Below are 21,547 nucleotides of genomic sequence, written 5' to 3' on the forward strand. Positions count from 1 at the left end.
ATACAGCAGAAAAAGTACAGGTTTTAGGAAAGACAGTCTGGTACCTTTGTCACCTTGACAGTATCCCTTTAACCTCATTATTGTTCTGCAGCCAGGATAACAAATAGACAAGATGTCTAATTACCATAATTTGCCCACTCTGGCTTATAAAACCCTTAAATGCTCATTCATGCAGCTGATTGAATGAGTCTGTCCAAGCATAACAACAAACACAGACAAGATGCTGAATACTCAGTTTGGTCACTTGATGCCCCAGGAAAAGAGGGCACAGTGAGAAAATTCCTCTCTATAGGTACTGCAGGAACAGGCACTGCCCTTGTTAGAACTGCCCAAGCTCTTGGAATGTGCAATCCAGGATTTCCTAACCCGCTGCCATAAAAACAAAGCCATAGAGAAATTTAAGGTGCTATTTTAAGCACAGGGTGAAGGCAGGATGTTGAATGATGAACTGTCACTGCAGCCTCGTCACATCCAATTTCTTTGCTTAATTAATCAGTAGCAGCTTGTGAGCTGTGACTACTCCAACGTGTTTAGGATGAGCAGAGGGGGTTTGTTTATCCTTGGGGACAACTTGCCCTAGGTGACAGCAAAGCACTGCTGGTCACAGTGTCCAGGAAATCAATCTCCAGGGAATAAAGCACTTTGTACAAGTGGCACAATTATAAATCAAAGGGGTGGAGGGGCGGCTTCTGTGCCATTTTCTCTCTCCCCCCCCAGTACAATCCATAAATCAGCATTTGTACAAGACTGGAGCACTGGGATGCAGCCTCACCTGACTGCCCAGACACCCAGGGCCACCTTGTTTTGGGTAGAATTGATTACAAAACCCTGTGTCCTTTTGCTAACTCTCAAGAATCAGAACTGGAATAAATTCCAACACTTGGCCCACACAGAAGAGCTTCGAAATATCTTTGTGTTAAAAGCAAATACCTGAAAAAAACCCTTCCTTGCACACATCTCCCTTCTTACACCTCTATTTTTACCCGTGAACTTCAATTTTCCCATCAGGAATTTAATGACTGAATGCTCCCAGGGGGAAGAGTTGGGTTGTGCAATTCCAAACAGGCAAGCTTCCATTTATTGTTTCACAGAATAAGAGGAAAATCCAGCCTCTCCAAGTACAACACAGCATTTCAAACATTACATTTGCCTTCCAGAGTTGAAAGGGAATGAAATGTGCTTAAAACATGACTTGCAAAAAGAAAGGAAGGGAAAATATGTTACAGGCATAGAGCTGCATTGTAAGAGGCTGCTTGAAAGGCTGCCAGTGCTGCAATTCCCCACAGCTCCTTTGTAACCCATGCACATTACAAACATCAGCAATACCTAGAATTATTTTTATTTTTAAGCTGAAGTGGGTTCCAATAGCAAGAAAGTGATTTTTTAAACTATCAAGCTCTTTTGTTAAGACTTTCAAAGGATCCTGGCTTGTGTCAAGTCCAAGGCTCCTTTCAGAAATCAGGCAGAGGACTTGGCCTGCCTAAAAATCACTGAGCAAACCCAAAAGAAATTACCAGGGGAAAAAAAATCAGATCTCTCAATATCCTCCCCTATTTATTCTTCTCCAATGGAACTGCTTTTTTAAGTTCAACTGCTAAATGTGATTTTTTCCAATGACTTATGAGCATTTAAAAGAAAAATTCAACATGAAAACCTTTCAAATGACACAACCCTTAATAGAAAACAACCCTTCATTAGAAAGAAAACCATGGACAAGTACACACATAAACATCCCTGCACTTGATGCAAATAAAATTCAATAAAAATAATCCTGCTTAGTTTAAGTAATGAGCCCAGAGATCTATCAATTACCAATACACAATGAAGCAGGCAGTATTTCAAGCCCAGTGAATTTATTTGCTTTATGTTCTTAAATATGTCTTATCAAACTAGCATGGTATTTAAAAAATATCTACATTTAAATGTTATAAACCTTAGATCAGGCTGGCTTTGGGTTCTTGAATGCATCAGCCCACTGATTCACTGACATTAACTCAGCTACCTGTGCCATCAACACACACTAGGTCATTGAGAAACAGATGGAATAAATGTGAAGCTTTCCTTTATTTTTTAGATTTTTTGAACAAAATAAAAGAATCACAAGTCTGTTGATACCTCCTGCATTGTTCCCACTGCATGGATATGACCAAGGGGAACAGTAACTCATCCAAGGCTGTGTTGGCAGCAGAGCCTGAGCTCAGTATTTCCCACCCCCCTCCCTGCTCCATGTTTTATTGCCACTCATGGCAACCTAAGGAAGAGAATTTCACAGCACAAATCATTTTGTCCAGCACTGAAGGCCCTCAGAAAGAAGGGAAGAGGAAGGAGATGGTATTTCTTAAAGCCCAAAACCAAAGTATTGCCCTGCCTTATCCCAGATGATTCCTCCTTTCTGCCACATCAACTGAGGTTTGGTCATGGAGCTGCTCCTGCCAAGGCAACCAGAACCTGCAGAGCCTAAAGGGGCTCCAGGAGAGCTGGAGAGAGACTGGGGACAAGGGATGGAGGGACAGGACACAGGGAATGGCTGCACACTGCCAGAGGACAGGGTTAGGTGGGATATTGGGAAGGAATTGCTCCCCAAGAGGGTGGAGAGGCCCTGGAATAGAATTCCCACAGAAGCTGTGGCTGCCCCTGGATCCCTGGAAGTGTCCAAGGCCAGGCTGGACAGGGCTTGGAGCACCCTGGGATGGTGGAAGGTGTCCCTGACCATGGCAGGGGGTGGAACTCAATGAGATTTAAGGTCCCTCCCAACTCACACCACAACCATGCACCACACTAAGTCTGGCCACCATATCCTCTCAATATTCAGCAATATTAAAGCTGGAAAGAAAAGTTACACAGCCAACCTGACCTTGCTCCACAATTACATTTGGCCATCACTGCTCCCTTTGGAAACTTATCCTCATTCCTCCCAACAAGAACTCACTGTTACCTGTCACAGCCAGTTCCAACAGTCCATAACCTTTGCCATTAAGAATGGCACAGATAAATTACCAATTTGGATTTTTCTAATTTTAGGCTTTCATGTCACCTTTCCCTTGTCACAACACAGTTTCCCAAGGTGATGGCAGCACTTTGTATCAAGCATGAGGTCCTCTGGTAGCCCCAGAACATGAAGTACTTCACTATTTATAATCCCTCAGCCTCTGAAACCTGTGGTGTGAAGGTATATTTCAGTAAAACAAAGTAATTTCAGTAATGTGACAAATATATGCTGACAGAAGGTATCTTACACACAAAATACAACATTTTATCTTCAGTCCCATCCTAGGGTGTCTTTCCATGAAACCTCCTTTTTAAGAATTAAGAAACAAAAGATAAGCAGCTAGAGCTATTCCATACTTCCAGCTTACATTTATATAATGGGAATGGATATTTTACTGAATTATTTCAATGAAATCCCAGAATGAAAAATGCCATGGCAAAGTGCAAACACACAAGGCTACAGCACAGAAAATGGCCTTTTCACAGAACAACTACTGCAAAAAAAATTTAAAAGCACCTAATTTTCAATTCTGAAGTACCAAAGGGCAAAAATACAAATTATTTCTGTTTTTTTGCTTTAGCTAAATGGAAAGCATAAATCTATCAACAGGCCCTTCATGTTTCTGTCAAGGAAAATGCTACACTAATGCCCCATCTAAAGAGGGATCCCTACATGGGAGCAGCACAGATCCTCAGCCAAAATCTCCATGGCATCACAAGCCTTGAGTGCCAGGAGATGAGCAGACAGTATCAGTAAACAAGTGGGACAGAAGGTAGAAAAAGGAATAATTAATCATTCAGATTATTAGAAAGTAGCTGTCATCTCTAAGAATTCAATTTGCCCCTATTTACCTGAAGTGAGCAGTGTTGAACCAGCATCACTTTTGTTGCTGACACCACAGGATTTATCAGCAGTAAATCCTGCACTGCAATAAGCAGTCTCAGATGATCAACAATATTTCCATCTGCATCAGAACCTAAACCACTGCTAATTAAAAACCTGATGAAAGGGAATAGGCTATTTTGAAGCAGTGATTCATCAGATAAACATGATATGCACTGTGTGCAAGGTCTACCTTTAACTACCAGGAATAAAAAGTTATAGCATGAGGAAACATTTAAAAAAATCAACAAAAAATCTCATTTCAATCCACCCTGACCAACTCTTTAAGAATATGGAAAGATTAGTTTAATTTCCCACAGCACAGGAGGATCATAAACACTGAAAAACTTCTGGACACAGCATCAGTAGGTGATTCCTAATAAAGATACTTTTAAAAATAAAGACTTTGAGCCATGGAGAGTGAGTGTTTACAGGAAGGAACCTGCTCTGCCTGGATCATGGCTGTGAAACAAAGAGACTTTGAAGTTCTCTGTGGCTGCATTGTTTCATTTGATAATCGGCAAGGTAAACCTTGCAGGGGGTTAAAACAAAACTCCAGCACTTGCAGCTCTTTTATGGCTTCAGGGAGAATTGTGAGCCAGCAGACAAAGCTGCCACGTGCTCACTTCACTGATTCCATCAAATATTCCAAGTTATTGGTGAAATAACTCATGGCTCTGCATTAATTAAAAAATAATAAAATTAATAAATAAAAATTAATAAATTAATAAAATTTGATAAAATAATAAATTAATAAAATATTGGATTTTTAAAAATATAATAAGAATTAATAAAACATTTAGAGCAGCTGTGGTCACCTAGGCAAGAACACCAGGCCAGGAAAAGCATGCCCTTTAAAAAGGGAGATTCACTCAAGAGGACAGAAAATGCTGGGGGAGTTTTGATGCCTCCTCAGAATTGCTCAGGTCTGGATTTGGCCTTTCTGACCTTAAACACCCTGGATTAGCAGCTCAGAGATGGAACAGTGCTACTCAGACCCAGCACAGGACCAAACCACCCCAGTTTGGTGTTACAGCTACTCTGCAGCATTCAACAGCTGGCTGGAACCCCAAAAATTCATTAATCCATCTGATTCTGGACAGCAAACTGATGGACCAGACAGGAATGAGAACTGTGCTCCCCAAAATACTTCAGAAGTGGCAAAACACTGGCAGAGACTGCCCAGGGAAGCTGTGGCTGCTCCTGGATCTGTGGAGTGTTCAAAGCCAGGCTGGATGGAGTTTGGGATGGTAGAAGGTGCTGGAGTTGGAATGGGATGAGTTTTCAAGTCCTTTCCCAGCCAAACCATTCCATAATTTGATATATTCCACTCAGATCAAGCCAACAGTTTGCTTATCCATGTGTGTACATCACAAACATGATGGATGAAAGGGAAAGGAGATGACAGGGAAGGAGAAAAAGGCACCTCCTGAACAAGCATCATCTTGAAAGCACCGAAATCACTTCCAATGGGCGTTTTTTGTCCTTTGTGATCACTACAGGTCTCTGCACAAATCCTGTAGCACAGATAATTCTCTTTTTGGACAAGTTTGATTTGTCTGGGGCACCGTGCCCTTCCTGGGAAGAGGCACCACCACGGCAACAGGGTGAGGTCACTCTGCAGGACATTTTGGGGTCCCTTCCCTTCTGTCACTCAAAAACCTTAAACAAGGTTTGAGAGACAGAGGAAACCCTCCCCCAAATTCAGATGCACCATTGGTCTGATTTTTTAATTTTCTTTCTTCTATCATTTAATAATAGAAAAAGGCTACAAATGAGCCTTATAGGAGAAGCCATAATTTGAGTATATTCACTTGGTTTAGCAATGAAAAAGATTCCCTATAAAGCATCAGTGGCAAGAGACTCACAGAAGAACAGGCTCCAGTGACTTGGAATTCAAATAATAAACTGAATATCTCCTTTTAAGGGAGAACAAGTACTCCTGCCATTATTACTCATTTTCCATACTGCCTTTGGTACTGTTTTCTAAAAGAATCTGATTTATAAATAGGTTTTCAAATGTCTTCAAATGACATCCTTCAAATCATAATTAAAAATTTAGTAATTGTTTCAGCATAAGATTTTTTCCCCCTTTTTGAGGTCCCATAAATAGATTTTTCAAGTCTAATTATAAACTCATTATTTTTCACTATGTTCCCCTGCAAATGCAGATTAAAATCTTGCTCCAAAACTCCAGTCATAATTCCAAGCACAATCATTTGCAAAACAGCAAAGATTTTTAACGTATGGCCATTTCTTCCATTTTAATAATATTTTATAAACCACTGTACACAGATGGGACAACAGCAGGAGAAACCACAATTATGCTGTAATTAGTTTCTTGTTGGCCTAAGGATGCCAGGAGAGACTAAACTGTCAAGTTACTTTCTTTTGTGATAAAAATTAACTTCATTTTTCTGCAAGGATGGATCTCAATACTTTTCCTGAAGGAATCAAGCTCTTTCTAAGCATTAATCCTGACAATAAACGAGGTTTAATGACTTTTATAAACTTGGCAACAGTTTTAGAACTTGTTAGTGCCAGCGAAGTCTTTGGAATTGTATCTGCCAAAACTTGCAGCAAGGCACATGCATGAGCAGAGAACATGAACTCCTAAACACTCATCTTTCTACCTCACCTGCAGTGTCTGAATTAATCTCTTCAAATCTTTTCCTATCCAATGTTTTTCATTACAGCAAATTTAAAAAACACTTTGCCAGCATCTGTATTGTCAAGGTTCAAGGATCTAAGTAGTTAATGTCCAAAATGTAAGGAAAGAAGTTGTTTTAAAACCATGGTAACCTGGAGAATGTCTGGCAAGTTTTGCTAAAGGTTATAATCACTGATGTGCTGAAAAACCTCCCAGAGTTAACCCCAAAACTCAGGTAAGATGTTTCCCAAATGAAAAAGGACTCAAGGAAAGAAAAAAATATTTTTATGTCCTTGATTTTTTAGGACAAAGGATGTCCTGCAGAAGTTGTGTCCACACAAACCAAAGCAGTCAATAACACAAGAAGCCTCCAGCACTGCTTGAATTGGAATTTCTTTGGGTACCACTTCAACATGAGGTATAAACCAAATTTTCCTTTAGAAGATAATTATTGAAGATGAACATTAGATAATTGTGATTAATTTTTATAGTTTCTGGATGGATCTCCTGCTGGATAGAATTTACCAAAAGGTGCAGACTTGTGGCTTGCCAACAACGCCTCACAAATGAAGCTACAATTAACTGCTGACATCACTTCTGCCTTGAAAATGAACTTGTCTCTCACTTTCAAACATATTAATTATGGACACAATTATCCAGTGACAGCTGGTATTTATACTGAGTTCTGGCAGCTCAGTTCCCACATCTCAGCAAGGCAGGTGCAATCCAAATTCCACTCGGAACCAGGTCACTCTTCAGCAGTGCACAAACGCCTTATGGTTTTATTAATGTACAGAGAGCTACATAAATGATCCCTGGAGATAGCAAAGAAACATCTGGGCATAATCCTGGGCAAACAACTCCAGGAGAAGCACTTGAGGAAGGAGGGATGGAGTAGATACCTCCAAAGGATCCTTCCAGCCTATGACTGCACAGGCACATCCCAGTGTCCAAGAGCGCCATGAGTAAGCTGCCATCACTCCAACAGCAACTCCAAAGCATTCCAGGACTCCTCTGCCTCTCACCTCGAGGGATCCAGGTGATATCCCTGCTCTGCTTGTCACAGAGCACAAAGAATCTCAGCTGTGAAAAATGCATGCATTTTATGATTGGCTTTTCGCAAATATTCAAATGAATATTATGTGTGTTGTGTTAGAAAGTAACGCTGGATTCATTCTCTTAAGTAGTGTGGTAAATATAGTTTTAGGTTATAAAAAATGTTAAAATAGAAACTATGCTATGTAGGATAATTTTTTTAAAGAAAGGACTCAAAGCAAGATAGCAGCCACAGAACACCTGAATCTTTCAGAGATTAAGAATTTATTGCTCCATTATCAGAAGAAACAAACTTCTTCCCACCTTGAAGGCGCTGTCAGGACTCAGAGGAAGAAATTGAGGATGACCAGACAGAATCCTGTATTTGAATGGAATTTCTGCATCATGTATGAAGTGTATGAATATGCAACAGGTTATTGCTTTTAAGGGTTAATCCTTTGTTAATGTGTGTCCTTTTTCAGGCTCGTGCTGCCCAGAAAAAGGTACCTGGACACGTGTAACACTTTGTCTCTTGTCTCATATTGTCCTAATTCAAATTGTCCAAATTGCTATTACTCTAATTGTATTACTATTTTATAACCATTTTATTACTATGAAACTTTTAAAATTTTAAAACAAGTGATTGGCTTTTTTCACACTGAGCCATGGCCTCTGGAAAGGAGCTGGTGGCATGACCTGACCTGGGAAAGTGTCACCTGAGAAACCTGAACAGGAGCTAGAGGACAAAAAAAATAAAGGTATGAGGAAATGTTTGGCTACAGAGTGCACAACAATCTCGGCCCAGAAAGCCAACACTACCCTGGGCTCACCCACAGCGTGGGCAGCAGAGGAAGGGGGGGATTCTCCCTCACTGCCCTGCTCAGGTGAGACCCCACCTGGGACACTGCACCAGCTCTGGGGACCCAGCACAAGGAGGACACGGAGCTGCTGGAGAGAGTCCAGAGGAGGCCACAGAGATGCTCCAAGGGCTGCAGCTCCTCTGCTCTGGGGCCAGGCTGGGAGAGCTGGGGGTGCTCACCTGGAGAGGAGAAGGATCCAGGGAGAGCTCAGAGCCCCTTCCAGGGCCTAAAGGGGCTCCAGGAGAGCTGGAGAGGGACTGGGGACAAGGCATGGAGGGACAGGACACAGGGAATGGCTTCAAACTGGAAAAGGGGAGATTTGAGTGGGATACTGGGAAGGAATTCCTGGCTGTGAGGGTGGGGAGGCCCTGACAGAGGTTTCCCAGACAAGCTGCGTCTGCACTGGATCCCTGGAAGTGTCCAAGGCCAGGCTGGATGGGGCTTGATCAGTCTGGGATAGTGGAAGGTGTCCTGCACATGGTAGGGGGTGGAATGGGATGAGCTTTAAGATCCCTTGCAGCTCAAACCATTCTGTGATTCCACAGACTGACATTTCACAAAAAGCTGAATGAGCATCTACCAGGATATCCATCACACACTCTCTCAGAACTCAACTCTACCAGTTTCACCTTGTGCCACCTTCACAAGTAAAACAGCTCACTACTTAACCATGAAATTCTTAATTATCACCTGAAATGGGGTCATGGAGTACTGTGCCCAATTCCAAACCTATGTCCACAAGCTGCAATAATTACTCAGCACCCAGAATTGAGATATTACTCTGTAGCACTTGCACTCCTGTGCAGTGTGAACCTGCCATGCTTCTGCTAATCCCACATAATTCCTGCACTGGGAACCCTGTGAGAGGCCTGCCAGTGCTCCTCCTGCAATTCAATTAAACTCTTAGCAGCACAGGAAGACACCTCAGTGGTGACAGGGAGATAAAACCTCTGCAGAGAGGATTTGCACAGGCAGGAGCAGAGCAAGGGTGGGAGCTTTCAGCAGAAGTTCCTTCACAGCCTCTTTGCTGCTTAGGGCAGGTGTTTAAGTAAGGAAACTTGTAGAGTTGCACTAGAGATGCTGGTAAGCCTCAGCTGGTGCAAATGTGGTGTCAGCAACCAGAAAATTGCTTCCTCTCACAACCATCCCTATTTCTGTCTTCTCTGCCACAAAATCTGCATGTGGTTTTTCTCTGTCTTTGGTCTTTTTTGTTTTTACTTCACACCTCTGAAGTTTCTGCAGAAATTGTAATTCTCCCTTTCCACAGTGTCATGGCTGCAAACTTTGCAAAGATATTATCTTCAGGTGCATTTTTTGAGAAGAAATCAGAAATATAGGGACTGTGACATACAAACATTCCAAATGGAAGTATGGTGATGGCAAATACCATTCTAAGAGCCCAGAGGAGGAGGGAGAAGAACCTTCAAAGCAGGAAAAGGTTTAACAGAAGGATAAAACAATGGATAATGTCACTGCCACAGAATTCCAGAATGGTTTGGGTGGAAAAGGACCTTAAATATCAATCACTTTCAAACCCTGCCATGAGCAGGGACGCCTTCCACTATCCCAGGCTGCTCCAAGCCCTGTCCAGCCTGGACTTGGACACTTCCAGGGATCCAGGGGCAGCCACAGCTTCTCTGGGCACCCTGTGCCAGGTATTCCTTACATGGAACAATTCCTTCCCAATATCCCATCTAACCCTGACCTCTGGCAGTTTGATCAGAGCTCAATTTTGGTTGGAGTTATTCATATTAGTTACTATTTTCTGAGTGGTTGTATTTGCTAAATAAAATTCAGATCATGAACGTACACATGAAGTAATGCTTTAAAAAATCCAGAGAGCTGGAAGTGCTCATCACTGCAGGACTGCTCAGATAAAGCTGGGTGGATATCCTGTTCCTTCATTTCATTTATCTGATCAGCACAGTAAGGCTACAAATGCTGAGGGACAGAACAAAACGCTGGCAGGAGGCTACAAACCCTGAGGAGAAAGGAAGAGAATGGTACTGTGCTTTCCAAAAGGCTGAAAATTCAAGTAAAGTGGGTAAGCCTAAGAACCTCAGACAAGGCACATTAAGATATAGGGTTTCTTTACGTCACTACCAAAATATAAATGCCCAGAGTTCTGGCCCCACTGAGTGATGTGACCTAATTAATTATATACCAGCACAGGAAGATTCTTGCTGGGGTTAAAAAAAAAAAAAAAAAAAGACCAAAAAATCCCCTAACACAAAAAAACCACAAGATGACAACAATAACAAGAAGCACAAACCAAAAACCAATAAAAAGCCACCCTCCCACACAGTAAAACGCTTCTTGGACTAGATAGCAACCAAAAAAATGGGAAAAATGCTAGATTCATTTTAGAGGCTTGAAATGGAAGAGAGGAATCTGCAGTTCACAGTCAGATAAGAAGCATATGGTAGAGCTGAGGCAAAACTTAAATCCCCTTGTGCAGCCACCACTCTTAGAGAAGTCCATTCTTCCTCTCCTGATATCCTTTATGTCCAGTCCTCTTCCTTTAGCAAAAAAAAAAAAAAAAACCACCATGGCCCTGGCTGCTCCTCTCCTCAAAGGAGCTCCAACTGGATAATTAGATTTGTAAAGCAGTATATGCTTATCAAGCCTTATGCTTATCAAGGCTGCCATGAACTTTTGAGCACTAATTAAAATGTCATTTTATTTCACATACTCCCAGTGAGTGCAGTGCTCATCCCACAGGCAGATTTATATACCCAGAATCTGTCCTGCTCCACACAAAACAAATGGATAAAGACAACTTATTTGAATGCACATTACAACCAAGGGAAGAGAGTTTGGTACCTCTAAAACTGCAACAACACAAAATTTAGTGCTGTTTTTAGGAGGAGGCCATAAACAGCGAGACTTCCAGAGCTCCTTTCCAGGCAGGAAAAGCATTCCCAACAGAGGGAAGGGTGCTGCCCATGCAAGAGCAGCAGATGCTGCATTCCTGCACACAGAGCTCATGAAAAACAGAAAGCAGAAATACCTGGAGGATGCTGATTGTTGATTTCTCCTCACAGGAGGAGGAGAACAAACAGGCCTGTTGTGTTTTTCCTCATCTACTGAAATTCAAATAGAAGAATGTCAAATATTGAACCAAATCTTGAGGTGCTACAGCAGTTCCAATTTGCTCATTTTACTGTAACAAACACACACAGAAACAAGTTCCCGTGCATTCAGTAGCTTCATTTCAGACTTCACAGAGCTGGTGACAAAATTAGAATAAACCTCAGCATCAAGTGCAACAGTGCCATCCTAAAATTAACACTACCACAACAAAAAAAGGACAAATTACCTCAAACTGATTCACTCAACTCTAAAAACCTGTTAAAATTTCCTCAGGACAATCACTGTAAGACATTAAGAGGTTTCGCCTTTTCTTTACTTTTCATATTAAGCCTGTATACGACTTAGGAAACAAACCCTGACAGTTTTCCTATTCCATTTTCAAAACACAAGGAATTTAGAAGATAATATATGGTATTATCTGCCTGTGCCTTCCAGTTGACCATACAATCACTGATAATATGATGAGGCATCATCCACCTTCTTAGGAGAGCATCAAACCCTGAACATTCAGATTATCTTATTCCAAATTAGCCTGGGGGACACATCGACACAATCAAAATGACGGCAACAGAAAGTCTGAGAGCTGTACAGCACAAAGTTATCCTGATTATTACTAATCAGTCATGTTGGAGGATGGGAAATATCCTCTCTTGCATCTCTTTCTGATCTCATTATATTCATCTGAGATCAAGATTTTGGAGTTAAAACTCAAACATCTGCAGAACAAAACTGGTTGAGTATAAAAACAGTGATATATATATATAGAGAGAGAGAGAGGGACTCCTCTTAAAACAAAAGAATTTGTCTGTTTTGTAGATTTAACAAGTCAAGAAAACATAACTTCACAGTCTCCCTAAGCTTCAACAACCTGTTACTGGAAGCTTCAAACACAAGTAGGCTTGAAAACCAAAAACTGTTGAGATAGTTCCCTCAAAATTGCCATAAATGGTTCAACAAAAGCTGCGTTCCACTCAAATATTAAACACATTAATAGCTTCAACATGGCACCAAGAGGGGTTTTGGTTTTGCTTTCTGGTTGTGTTGAGGTTTTCTCAGGAAAACAATCCAGCTCTGGGAAGTGGCTCTGCTGTTGGGAAGGGACAATTTTTTGTTTGCAGCAGAAGTCAATTCCTCAGAGAAATCCCAGCCAAAACCCTTTGCCAGCCTCAGAGTTTTCCTGAAGGAAAAATGTTTTCCTGGATGCTGAGCAATTACCACCCCCAACCTCCAAATGCTGTCTGCAAGCAGATCAATAATCCTAATGAGTACTTCAGAACCTGCAGACAGATTGCACAGCAAAGCCCTTCAATTCAGTGAAGAATTAAGGCTGCAGGTACTTTACAAATGTTTTGGGTTTTAAGGAGAAAAAGCACCAGAGATTAAGAATCAATAAAGCACAAGTTGAGGGTTGCACTTCAGATCACATGATGTGAAACAAATGAATTTGTCATCTATTTGCTCTTCCCCTCAAATGCAGCAGGTTATTAACAACTTGGTCAAATGAGCAGCAAGATTAAAAAAAAGGCATTTTTGATGTTCATCCAAGGAATATGGGGGGCAAGGATGATTCCGGTAGTGACACAGCCACCCAAATTCTCACTTCAGGAAGAAATGGCTCATGTTAAAGCAGTTTTCACTTGCCACATGGGCACAAAGCTTTCAAATAACAGATAATGCTAATTAATTATGACAATGTTTGCCATTAAAAAAGGTAGACATAAATAGGTGTGACCCAGCTGGTGGGAAGGGAAATCAGCTACAAAGAAATCATTAACACAATACTCACCATTTATTTACTTAAACAATACAAAACAGGTTACAGGTCTGTTTTAAGCACACTGACACACACAAGCACAGTTCAAAACTTCTGTTTACTTTTTATCCATCAGAAAAAATTAATGCATGGTTTCTATCTCAGATTTTCACTTTTCCTTCAGTCAAAGCACGTGAGCAGCAGCAAACACTTCCTCAAAAGCACAGCTTGGAAGCACAGCAACCCCTCCTTCTCTCCTGGCAGAACTCCCACTTCTCAATTTTACACGAGATAAGGAGTTTATATGGTGAGCCTTCACCTCCTTGTGCAAATTCTTTTCTCCCTTGTGCAGCCAAAGCCTTGGGAGGTGCAGTGACACAGCCCTGTTGCCATTCCTGTGGTCCCCAGCACACTTATAATTATTTCTACGTACTGCAGAAACTCATCAGAAGTGTTTAGTCATATAATTTTGACATCAGAAGATAATTCTGAGAGAAACAGATGACAGTCTAGCCTTAATTAGCACACAAAATTATGAGAAGTCCTCTAAAACCATCAAGACCCCAGGTGCCACATCCACACAACTTTTAAATCCCTCCAGGGATGGGGACTCCAGCACTTCTCTGGGCAGCCCCTTCCAATGCTTGAAATCCTCCCAGTGAAGAATTTGTTCTTAATATCCAAACTAAACCTCCCCCAGCACAAGTTCACCTCCAAATTATAGGTTTAATACCACTTCCTACAGAATAAGCTTTGACAGTAGACTGGAAAAGCAATTTCATTCACTCATTTAAATGACTCTGTCAATGGCAAATTAGCCTTATTTTTCTCTTATTTTTCTCTTCTCTTCCAACTTCTTCAGGCTGTTTAGTAACCAATAAAATCCAGCAGAAATAACTATAATTTTACAGAACAAGCTCATGCTTGAAGTAAGAGCTGAGCAGGGGTAAAACAGAGGCCAAGCTGGCAGTACAGGAAAATCTCATGGTGCTGTTTTTGCAAACATGAACTTCCTGTGAGCTGATCTGTGCCCAAAACCCACCAGTTTGGATGTCAAAAGGGGCAGACTTCCCTTTCTTCTGGATGTCAGCTCTCAGCCTCAGGAATATACACACATTCCCTGCCCCCTCAGCTTCCTGGAACACTGCTGCACATGAAAACATTGCACAAATCTGTTCCCTGGATGACAGTGCTGAAATAATAACTAACCCAGAACTTTTCATACTCAGAATTTTATGCACCAATGTGACACCTCAGCCAGGGGAGCCATCCCTGCTTAATGCAACTCTGTGTCGTTTCCACACATCCTAATCTGAATTTTCCCCACCCCCGAGTGGTTTATACAGAATTAATACAATGCCAGGAAAGATATGGAGAAGCAAAGGCACAGCAATTAGCTTTCACCCATCTTCAAAGACAATAATATTTCTCCCTTTAAATTGCTTTGCTGTCAAATAGCAACCATACCACAGCATGCAAATGGTCTCAGCAAGCCCAATATTCCATTTCTGGTGGTGTCCAACAGCTGAGACTCCTCTATCAAATGCAGGAACAGCTGGGGACACAGATGCCTGAGATGAGACAGCTCTCCAAGTGGTTCTTGCCTAACATCAGGCAGGATCCTGGGTGATTCTCAAGAAAATGTGGGCATTTTTCCATGACTATCTACCAGTAATTGCCTGTTTTCTTGGGAGTGTGGAGTTCTGCATTTTAGTTCCATAAATAGCAATGCTTTCATACATTTGCCTCCTTTTCTGATCCAGCATGTCCTCTCCTAGGGTGGAGGTGAAGTCTGCACCCCAGCGTACTCCTGCTGCCATGAGTTATTCTTTAAAAGTAAATTTTTCCTGGTTACTCCTATCAGTCAACTTTTCCAGTTCTTATATATCTATATATTTAAGAACATCTCTATAATCCTGTCAGCATTTCCTCTCTAGGCATCTGTACTCTGTGAGTGAGGCAAATGGATTTTTGTGTGCAAAATTGTAAGATACAGAACAAAGGTAAGTAGGACCATGATATGTTCAGGTTTTGCCAATTTTTTTAACTGGGACTTTTACTTATTATTTAATATAGTAATATTTATATATTCATATTTATATATTCATATGTCATATTATTCAATAGCTTCATATTTCCATATATTCATATTTGCTTATTATTCCATATATTGCATATATTCCAAGGAATAGATTACACATATTCCAAGGAATATATTACATATATTCCTTGTACAGCTCACTGAAATATGTGATATATATACTTTGCCACATCATAGAGGTATTTTTTAATTTATAACTGTTTTTCCACTCAATGTGCATTCACCCCAACCAACACACTCCCTTATCTATAATTTTCTCACAAAAAAATCAATTTACGTGCACTTTAACCACCTCACCACTCAGGCACCTCCACACTAAAATTAGCATTTCCCATCATGATCGAGGGATCTCGAGGTCTCTGACACTCCCCACAGCAAGAGCTCCTAAGTCATGGCTTATTTCCAGCTTCCAGCAGCTCTAAGGGGAGTTCTGGAGTCACGCTAAGGAGTCACCCACACACCCCAGGCAGGTGAAAGGCGGCTTCACCTTGCTCTGGGCAGAGCCAGCATTGTGTAACTGCCCAGGCTGTGCCAAGCAGGGCTTATCCTGCCTCCCCAGCACGGGATTCCTGGCTAGCACTGGGCACAGGGAGCTTGTGTGGGCTTGCGAGAACACCCCATTCCAGGTTTTGTTTGTTTTTATATTCCAAGTCGTGTGTTTGTTACCGTTCCTCCACTTTGTGCCTAACACTTCAAAAAGAGTGAATTAATGTTGCTTGGTTCTTGAGACCCTAATTCTTGTTTTCTGGTAGAGTTTTCTTAATATTTTAATCTTTGCCAGGATTCTGTCTCAATTGGTCCTAATCTCCATTTCTTCAGAAGGATTAAAAGCTTCTTCAGCTTTGTAAGGAGAAAGAAACTTCAGTCCAAAGGCAAACTCAGGAAAGTTTTAACACACTGGGCTGTTCATTTTAACCCAACTGCTGCCTGAAGTCCATAATCTACCTGAAATTAGCAATTTATTATCCACTTGAATCATAGTTTGGGTTGGAAGTACCTTAAAGCTCAACCCATTCCAACCCCCTGCCATGGGCAGTGACATTTTCCACCATCCCAGATTGCTCCAAGCTCCATCTCCTCACAACCTTCTTCAGGACTGTCATATGTTTCAGAAAGAAAACAGGAATTGGAATGGCAGAAGAATCTTCTAAAAATATTCTTTCCTATGTAAAATATACTTGGGCTTCACCCAGTTCCTCATCAAAGCAGAAATCACTGAGCTCAGCTGCTGCAAGGCTACAAAAATCCTCAAGATTTTTTAGCCATTTCCAGAACTCCTTAAAAACAACCAAACTGAGTTTAAGCATCAAGACGTGATGAGCAAAAAAACTGTGTGTGTGGGTATAGAAAAGTAAACTGGTTTAAATCCAGAAATAGATACCTTAAAAGCAAATCTTTATAAAGATCCTCAATTACTGAATCATCTACTACAAAGCACTAATTATAAAGACATTACAATAGCTGGAGAGGAAAAACCAGCCTGGTTTAACACACTTGTCAGCTCCAGTTAGCTGCACTCACTCCTTGGAAGAGGTTTTTACCCTGTGCCAGTCTTTGGAATCTCTGTTCTGCAAAACAAGAGGGAAAGCAGCTAGAGAAACCACAAACTGCAACAAAAGTACAGTGAAGTCAGCACTTGTTTCATTTTTAAGCATTTTCTCTTAATAAAAAGGCTCAGAGGGTTTGCTGGGCAGATTTAATGAATGCTTTGCCTTACAAATACCACGGCTGATTCACAGGGTTGTGCCAGACTGATACACCACTGATCTCTGAGCTCATAACAGTTACACATCAATTACAGTTATGTCTGCAAGACAGAATAAACCTCCTTTGTCTGACCTGTCAGAAAAAAAAATCAATCTTTTTAACAGGTTTTGTATGGGAGATGTAAAATTACACCACAAGCAAGTTGATGGTTAAAATAAAAAAGGCTACAAACGAACCTGGAATAATTAGAGTCAATTTGGAGATTTTCCAAAAAATAATTCCCATAAACATTCCAATTGTTGCCCAGGACTTATCTATTCACTTCAATCACAATGAGTTCACACCCTCTTCCAAGCCCCAGCCACCACCGGGTAAGAATGCTGTGAGTAATCTTTGCAGCACGGAGTAAATCCCGAGTAGATAAAGAAACTTCAGCCTTGACCTTTGCAACAGGGAGAGCAGAGGGAGCAGACAGCTCAGGAAAGCAAACAAAAGAGGGGACAAGTCATGCTAATGACATTATCCATCCACAGCGAATCCCTGGAGCTTCACACATCCTTGAGGGGAGGTTTTCATTCACAGAGGTCATTTGGGGAAATTTGTGACAGAACTCCAAGATCTGTCACAATTAATTTTGTGATGGCAGCTGAAGAGAAGGGTGAGCATTTCCACACACTATAATTTTAATTTTAACACAAGAAACCACCACCCAACCAAAGCCACCCCCTCAGCAGCCCAAGGTTAATAGCAAAGCCTGCCCAGCCTAGAGGTTATCCCATGGATTTTAAAATTGATCTTTTGTACGTGATCAAGTTACTGAAACCTGCACAACAGCATTAAGGATTGCTCAATAAAATAACTGCTATCTCTCTCCAGCTCAGGAAAGGTCATTTCTTGGTTAATAACAGGAGAGTACCACATTTTTTCAGCCATATGAAAAGAGACTTTTTTTAAGAGCAAGTGTTTTACATATACTTATTAATCCTCAAGTCTCTAGATGAATGTATAAATAATATATTCAGTTTGTAGAGACAAGAAGAACTGAGGTCCATCAGTTATCACCAGGATTTTCAAAACATTCCTTAATTTTTAATGCCAAATTTGAAACAGCTACAGACACTTTTCTGAAGACCTAGGAATATTTCAGTGGCAATTAATGGACACAATTTGCCTTATGCAACAGTCAGGTCACACACACTTCAAGTTGGGGGATTTATTTTTTCTCCTCATCTCCCAGGCTTGGAGATGGAAGTGGGGAAAAAATGCTTAAATCCAGAAGTCATGGGTTGTTTTTCCAAATGTCACTCCCTGCCTGAGCAAGGCTGAGTCATGACAAGTGGGGAGGTGACAGCACTGAATTCTGCCTCTAAAATTCTCTTCCCAGTTCCTAAATTGGCCCTGGCACCTCAAGGAAAAATGCAGCAAAGCTCTGGAGGTTTCAAAACTTGCCCTGCTTTACAAGCAGCTGAACTGTGTATTTACAATATTTATTACTTCTCTTTTCCCTGTTTAGTTAAAAGGTTTGCCAGAATCCCTTCAGCTCACTTGAGACACCAGAAAACTCCAAAATCCAAAGAAATTGATTTTGTAACAGAAGGCAAAGTAGTTGACGGTGGATTTGGAAACGGAAGCAGAACCTGAGCATAAATTAAACCCCAGACTTAGAAAAACTGCAGCTACAACAAACCTTTTCCTTGAGCTGATAGTTAAGATTCCTCTGATGGAGCTGCAGCAGCCAAGACAATTCAGCAGCAGCCTCCCAAGGGGGTAACCTGCTCCAAAAGGACCCTGTTCCAAACCCTCACACCGCTCCAACTTGTGTTTTTGGGATCTGCTGTCTCACCCATGTCCAGGCAAACCCACAGTGCAGTTAATGGGCCTCCACTTTCCCCTCTTCTATGAAATCACCCCCAGATAAATTTCCTATGCTTCCTGCTTAGATTAGCAATGGCCATTTGTGAGGATGCAAATGAAGCATTCTTCTCACACTGAGCTCACCACCTTGTCTGGGACCTCAAGCCACTGCCAACCCAGCCCTCCCCTGCCAAGGGACAGGATTTGCATGATGTGGGGCTGCCCCATGAACGTTTTTAAACACATATTAGGGACTATAAACCAGGCATTTCATTGCCATGTTTTAGAGAAACTACGAGTAACGTTTTTAATCCAGCTGTGGATGACTTGGCTTCTGAAAAATCGCAATTTCCTGCCGTTTTTAAAGGCTCAAATCAACGAAGGGTTTTGGCAGCTGAACAATGCACATGTTCCTGGAGGAGGAGGATATTGATACAAACAAAAACACACCCCCACACACAGCCTGTTTGGTTTTAAGTAACTTATTAAAGCTCCAGTCCCACTGTCTGTAATAAATCTTTCAGCTAATGACAATGGAAGGTAAATACTGCACCTGATGATCTCTTTCCTTGTCCACTTAGGTTTGAGGAGTTGAAATGATCAGAGATCAGTTAATGAATTCTGACCCCTGATACACAGCTCAGCATCACATGAAAATTTAAACAAAGCTTTTTTGTGTGTTTAATTTAACACATAGAATTTTTCTCCTGTTACCCTTAAGACCTCTTTCTCCTCAGAAAACAGACTATTGACAGCAGACATCCAGCATCAGGTTTTGCCTTATCCTGCACCATTCTTTTGTTTCATGCATGTATTTTTTCCATTTCCTCCCTTTGCATCAAGCAATAAATTAAGTAGTCACAAGCTTAACTCTATCACTCACTACATGACTTTTCAGTTTCACAGTAATTTAACAGAGTAATGCCAGTTCTGACATAAACTTCTCCACGGATTTTTGATGCATGGAATGCCCCACTGTCAAGAAACTCCTACAGCTACATCTCTCCAGAATGCTCCCATTCACCTTCTTACACCATGACCCATTATCAGAACACAACTGTGAAAATTAATTTCATTCCAAAATTACAAACTGTGCTCTGCTCAAATTGTTTTGCAGATTTAAATTTCTCCTGTCCCATAGCAGCACATGAGAAAAAAATGAAAGCTCATGGATTCATTAACCACTAACACATTGTTGAGAGCAGGAAGAAAATGCACAAGGTTTTCAAAGCAACTTCCCAGCAGGGTAAAAATCAGCCTTATTTTATGGATGATGGCAATTACACTGCAGAAAGAATATACATAATTTTTTAACTAAAAGCCTTCTATCAAGGCCTACATTTCCTAGTTGTTAGACTCATATTTAATTTATGCAACCTGACCTTCCCAATTCAAAAATCTTACCTGGCATCTCCTTTTGAAAGGTTGGTGTTTACGGGGTGAAGAATAACCTTGTTTGCATCCACATCCACCACACATTTTGTATGCAGATCAAGCTCTATAAAGAAATGAGAGAGTGTCAAGTGCTGCTCCTAAAGCACTGGGATTATATACACCATTACTTCCTCCAGACACCAAATTTATTCATGCAGCCTGACAGCCACCCATCAGCCAGAGAATAGAAACAGGACTTTTGCCAAATTCCACTTCGAGGGATATTCTGATGGGATGGATCCTGTCCAGCTTTAAAGCAAGCACTCTTTTCAGAGCAAGAAAAAGCATTTGGGTTTCACTGAAGGACAATCAGCATATACAAGGGCAGTATGAAATTTCTTCTGGGGAAAAAGAACCATTTAGGCTTGGTACCACTTTGACAGCTCTTCTTATTGCTCCCTCAATGCCTCACAGGGAAAGCTGCCCCTGCCATCTGCAGCACATTTTCCCCGGCCACTGCTGTGATACAGTGCCAGCTGTCAGTCCTGGGGCACCTGCTCACAGAAATTCAAGTCCCATCAAAAATAATTTAGGTGCAAGCACGTAGAAAAGGCCTTGTCCTTCCCCCACAGGCTCCAGGCAAGTCCAGCTCTCCCAAGTGGCATCGGGCAGTGGGATGTGGACTATGAGTAATGAGGATATTTGGAGTGTGTGAGAATTCTCGGCTGTAGAGGCAGGGAAAGGAAAATAAAAGCTTCAGATAACACTGAGAGCAGTCCAAGGTATCCACCCAGTGACAAATGGAGTTAGGTATGGGATAAAGCACACAGCCTGCACCAAAGTCACTGCTGTAGGATGTGGGCCTGGACACAAATGTGTCCCTGCATGGTGACACTAACGCTGGAAAGGGCTTCCAAATGCCGATTCTGATGGGCGTCATGGCCAAAGTCACTGCTACAGACATCCAGGAGATGGGGACTGGACACAAAAATGTCCCTGCATGGTGACACTAACACTGGAAAGGGCTCCCAAGTGCCGATTCTGACGGATGTCATGGCCAAAGTCACTGCTACAGACACCCAGGACATGGGGCCTGCACACCTGCACACAAACTTGTCCCTGCACGGTGACACGGGCCCCAGAAAGGGCACTCAGGTGCTGATTCCAATGGCCATGACACACTGTTCATACCCAAAGCCACTGCTAGAAACACTGAGAACATGGGGCCTGCACACAAAAATGTCCCTGA

General features: G+C 41.6%; 1 protein-coding gene across 4 annotated transcripts in view; it reads right to left on the reverse strand.

Moving 5' to 3' along the window:
* The window catches only part of KIF13B (kinesin family member 13B), a 124,340-nt gene that overhangs the window by 92,238 nt on the left and 10,555 nt on the right, over positions 1–21,547 (reverse strand). For all 4 annotated transcript variants that reach the window (XM_074536477.1, XM_074536475.1, XM_074536476.1 and 1 more), the window contains exon 2: positions 20,329–20,422. In XM_074536477.1, the coding sequence (XP_074392578.1) occupies positions 20,329–20,422 (94 nt within the window). The remainder of the gene's footprint in view (positions 1–20,328; positions 20,423–21,547) is intronic.

The sequence above is a fragment of the Zonotrichia albicollis genome, chromosome 3, assembly GCF_047830755.1.
Source record: "Zonotrichia albicollis isolate bZonAlb1 chromosome 3, bZonAlb1.hap1, whole genome shotgun sequence".
In the NCBI taxonomy this organism is placed as follows: Eukaryota; Metazoa; Chordata; class Aves; order Passeriformes; family Passerellidae; genus Zonotrichia; species Zonotrichia albicollis.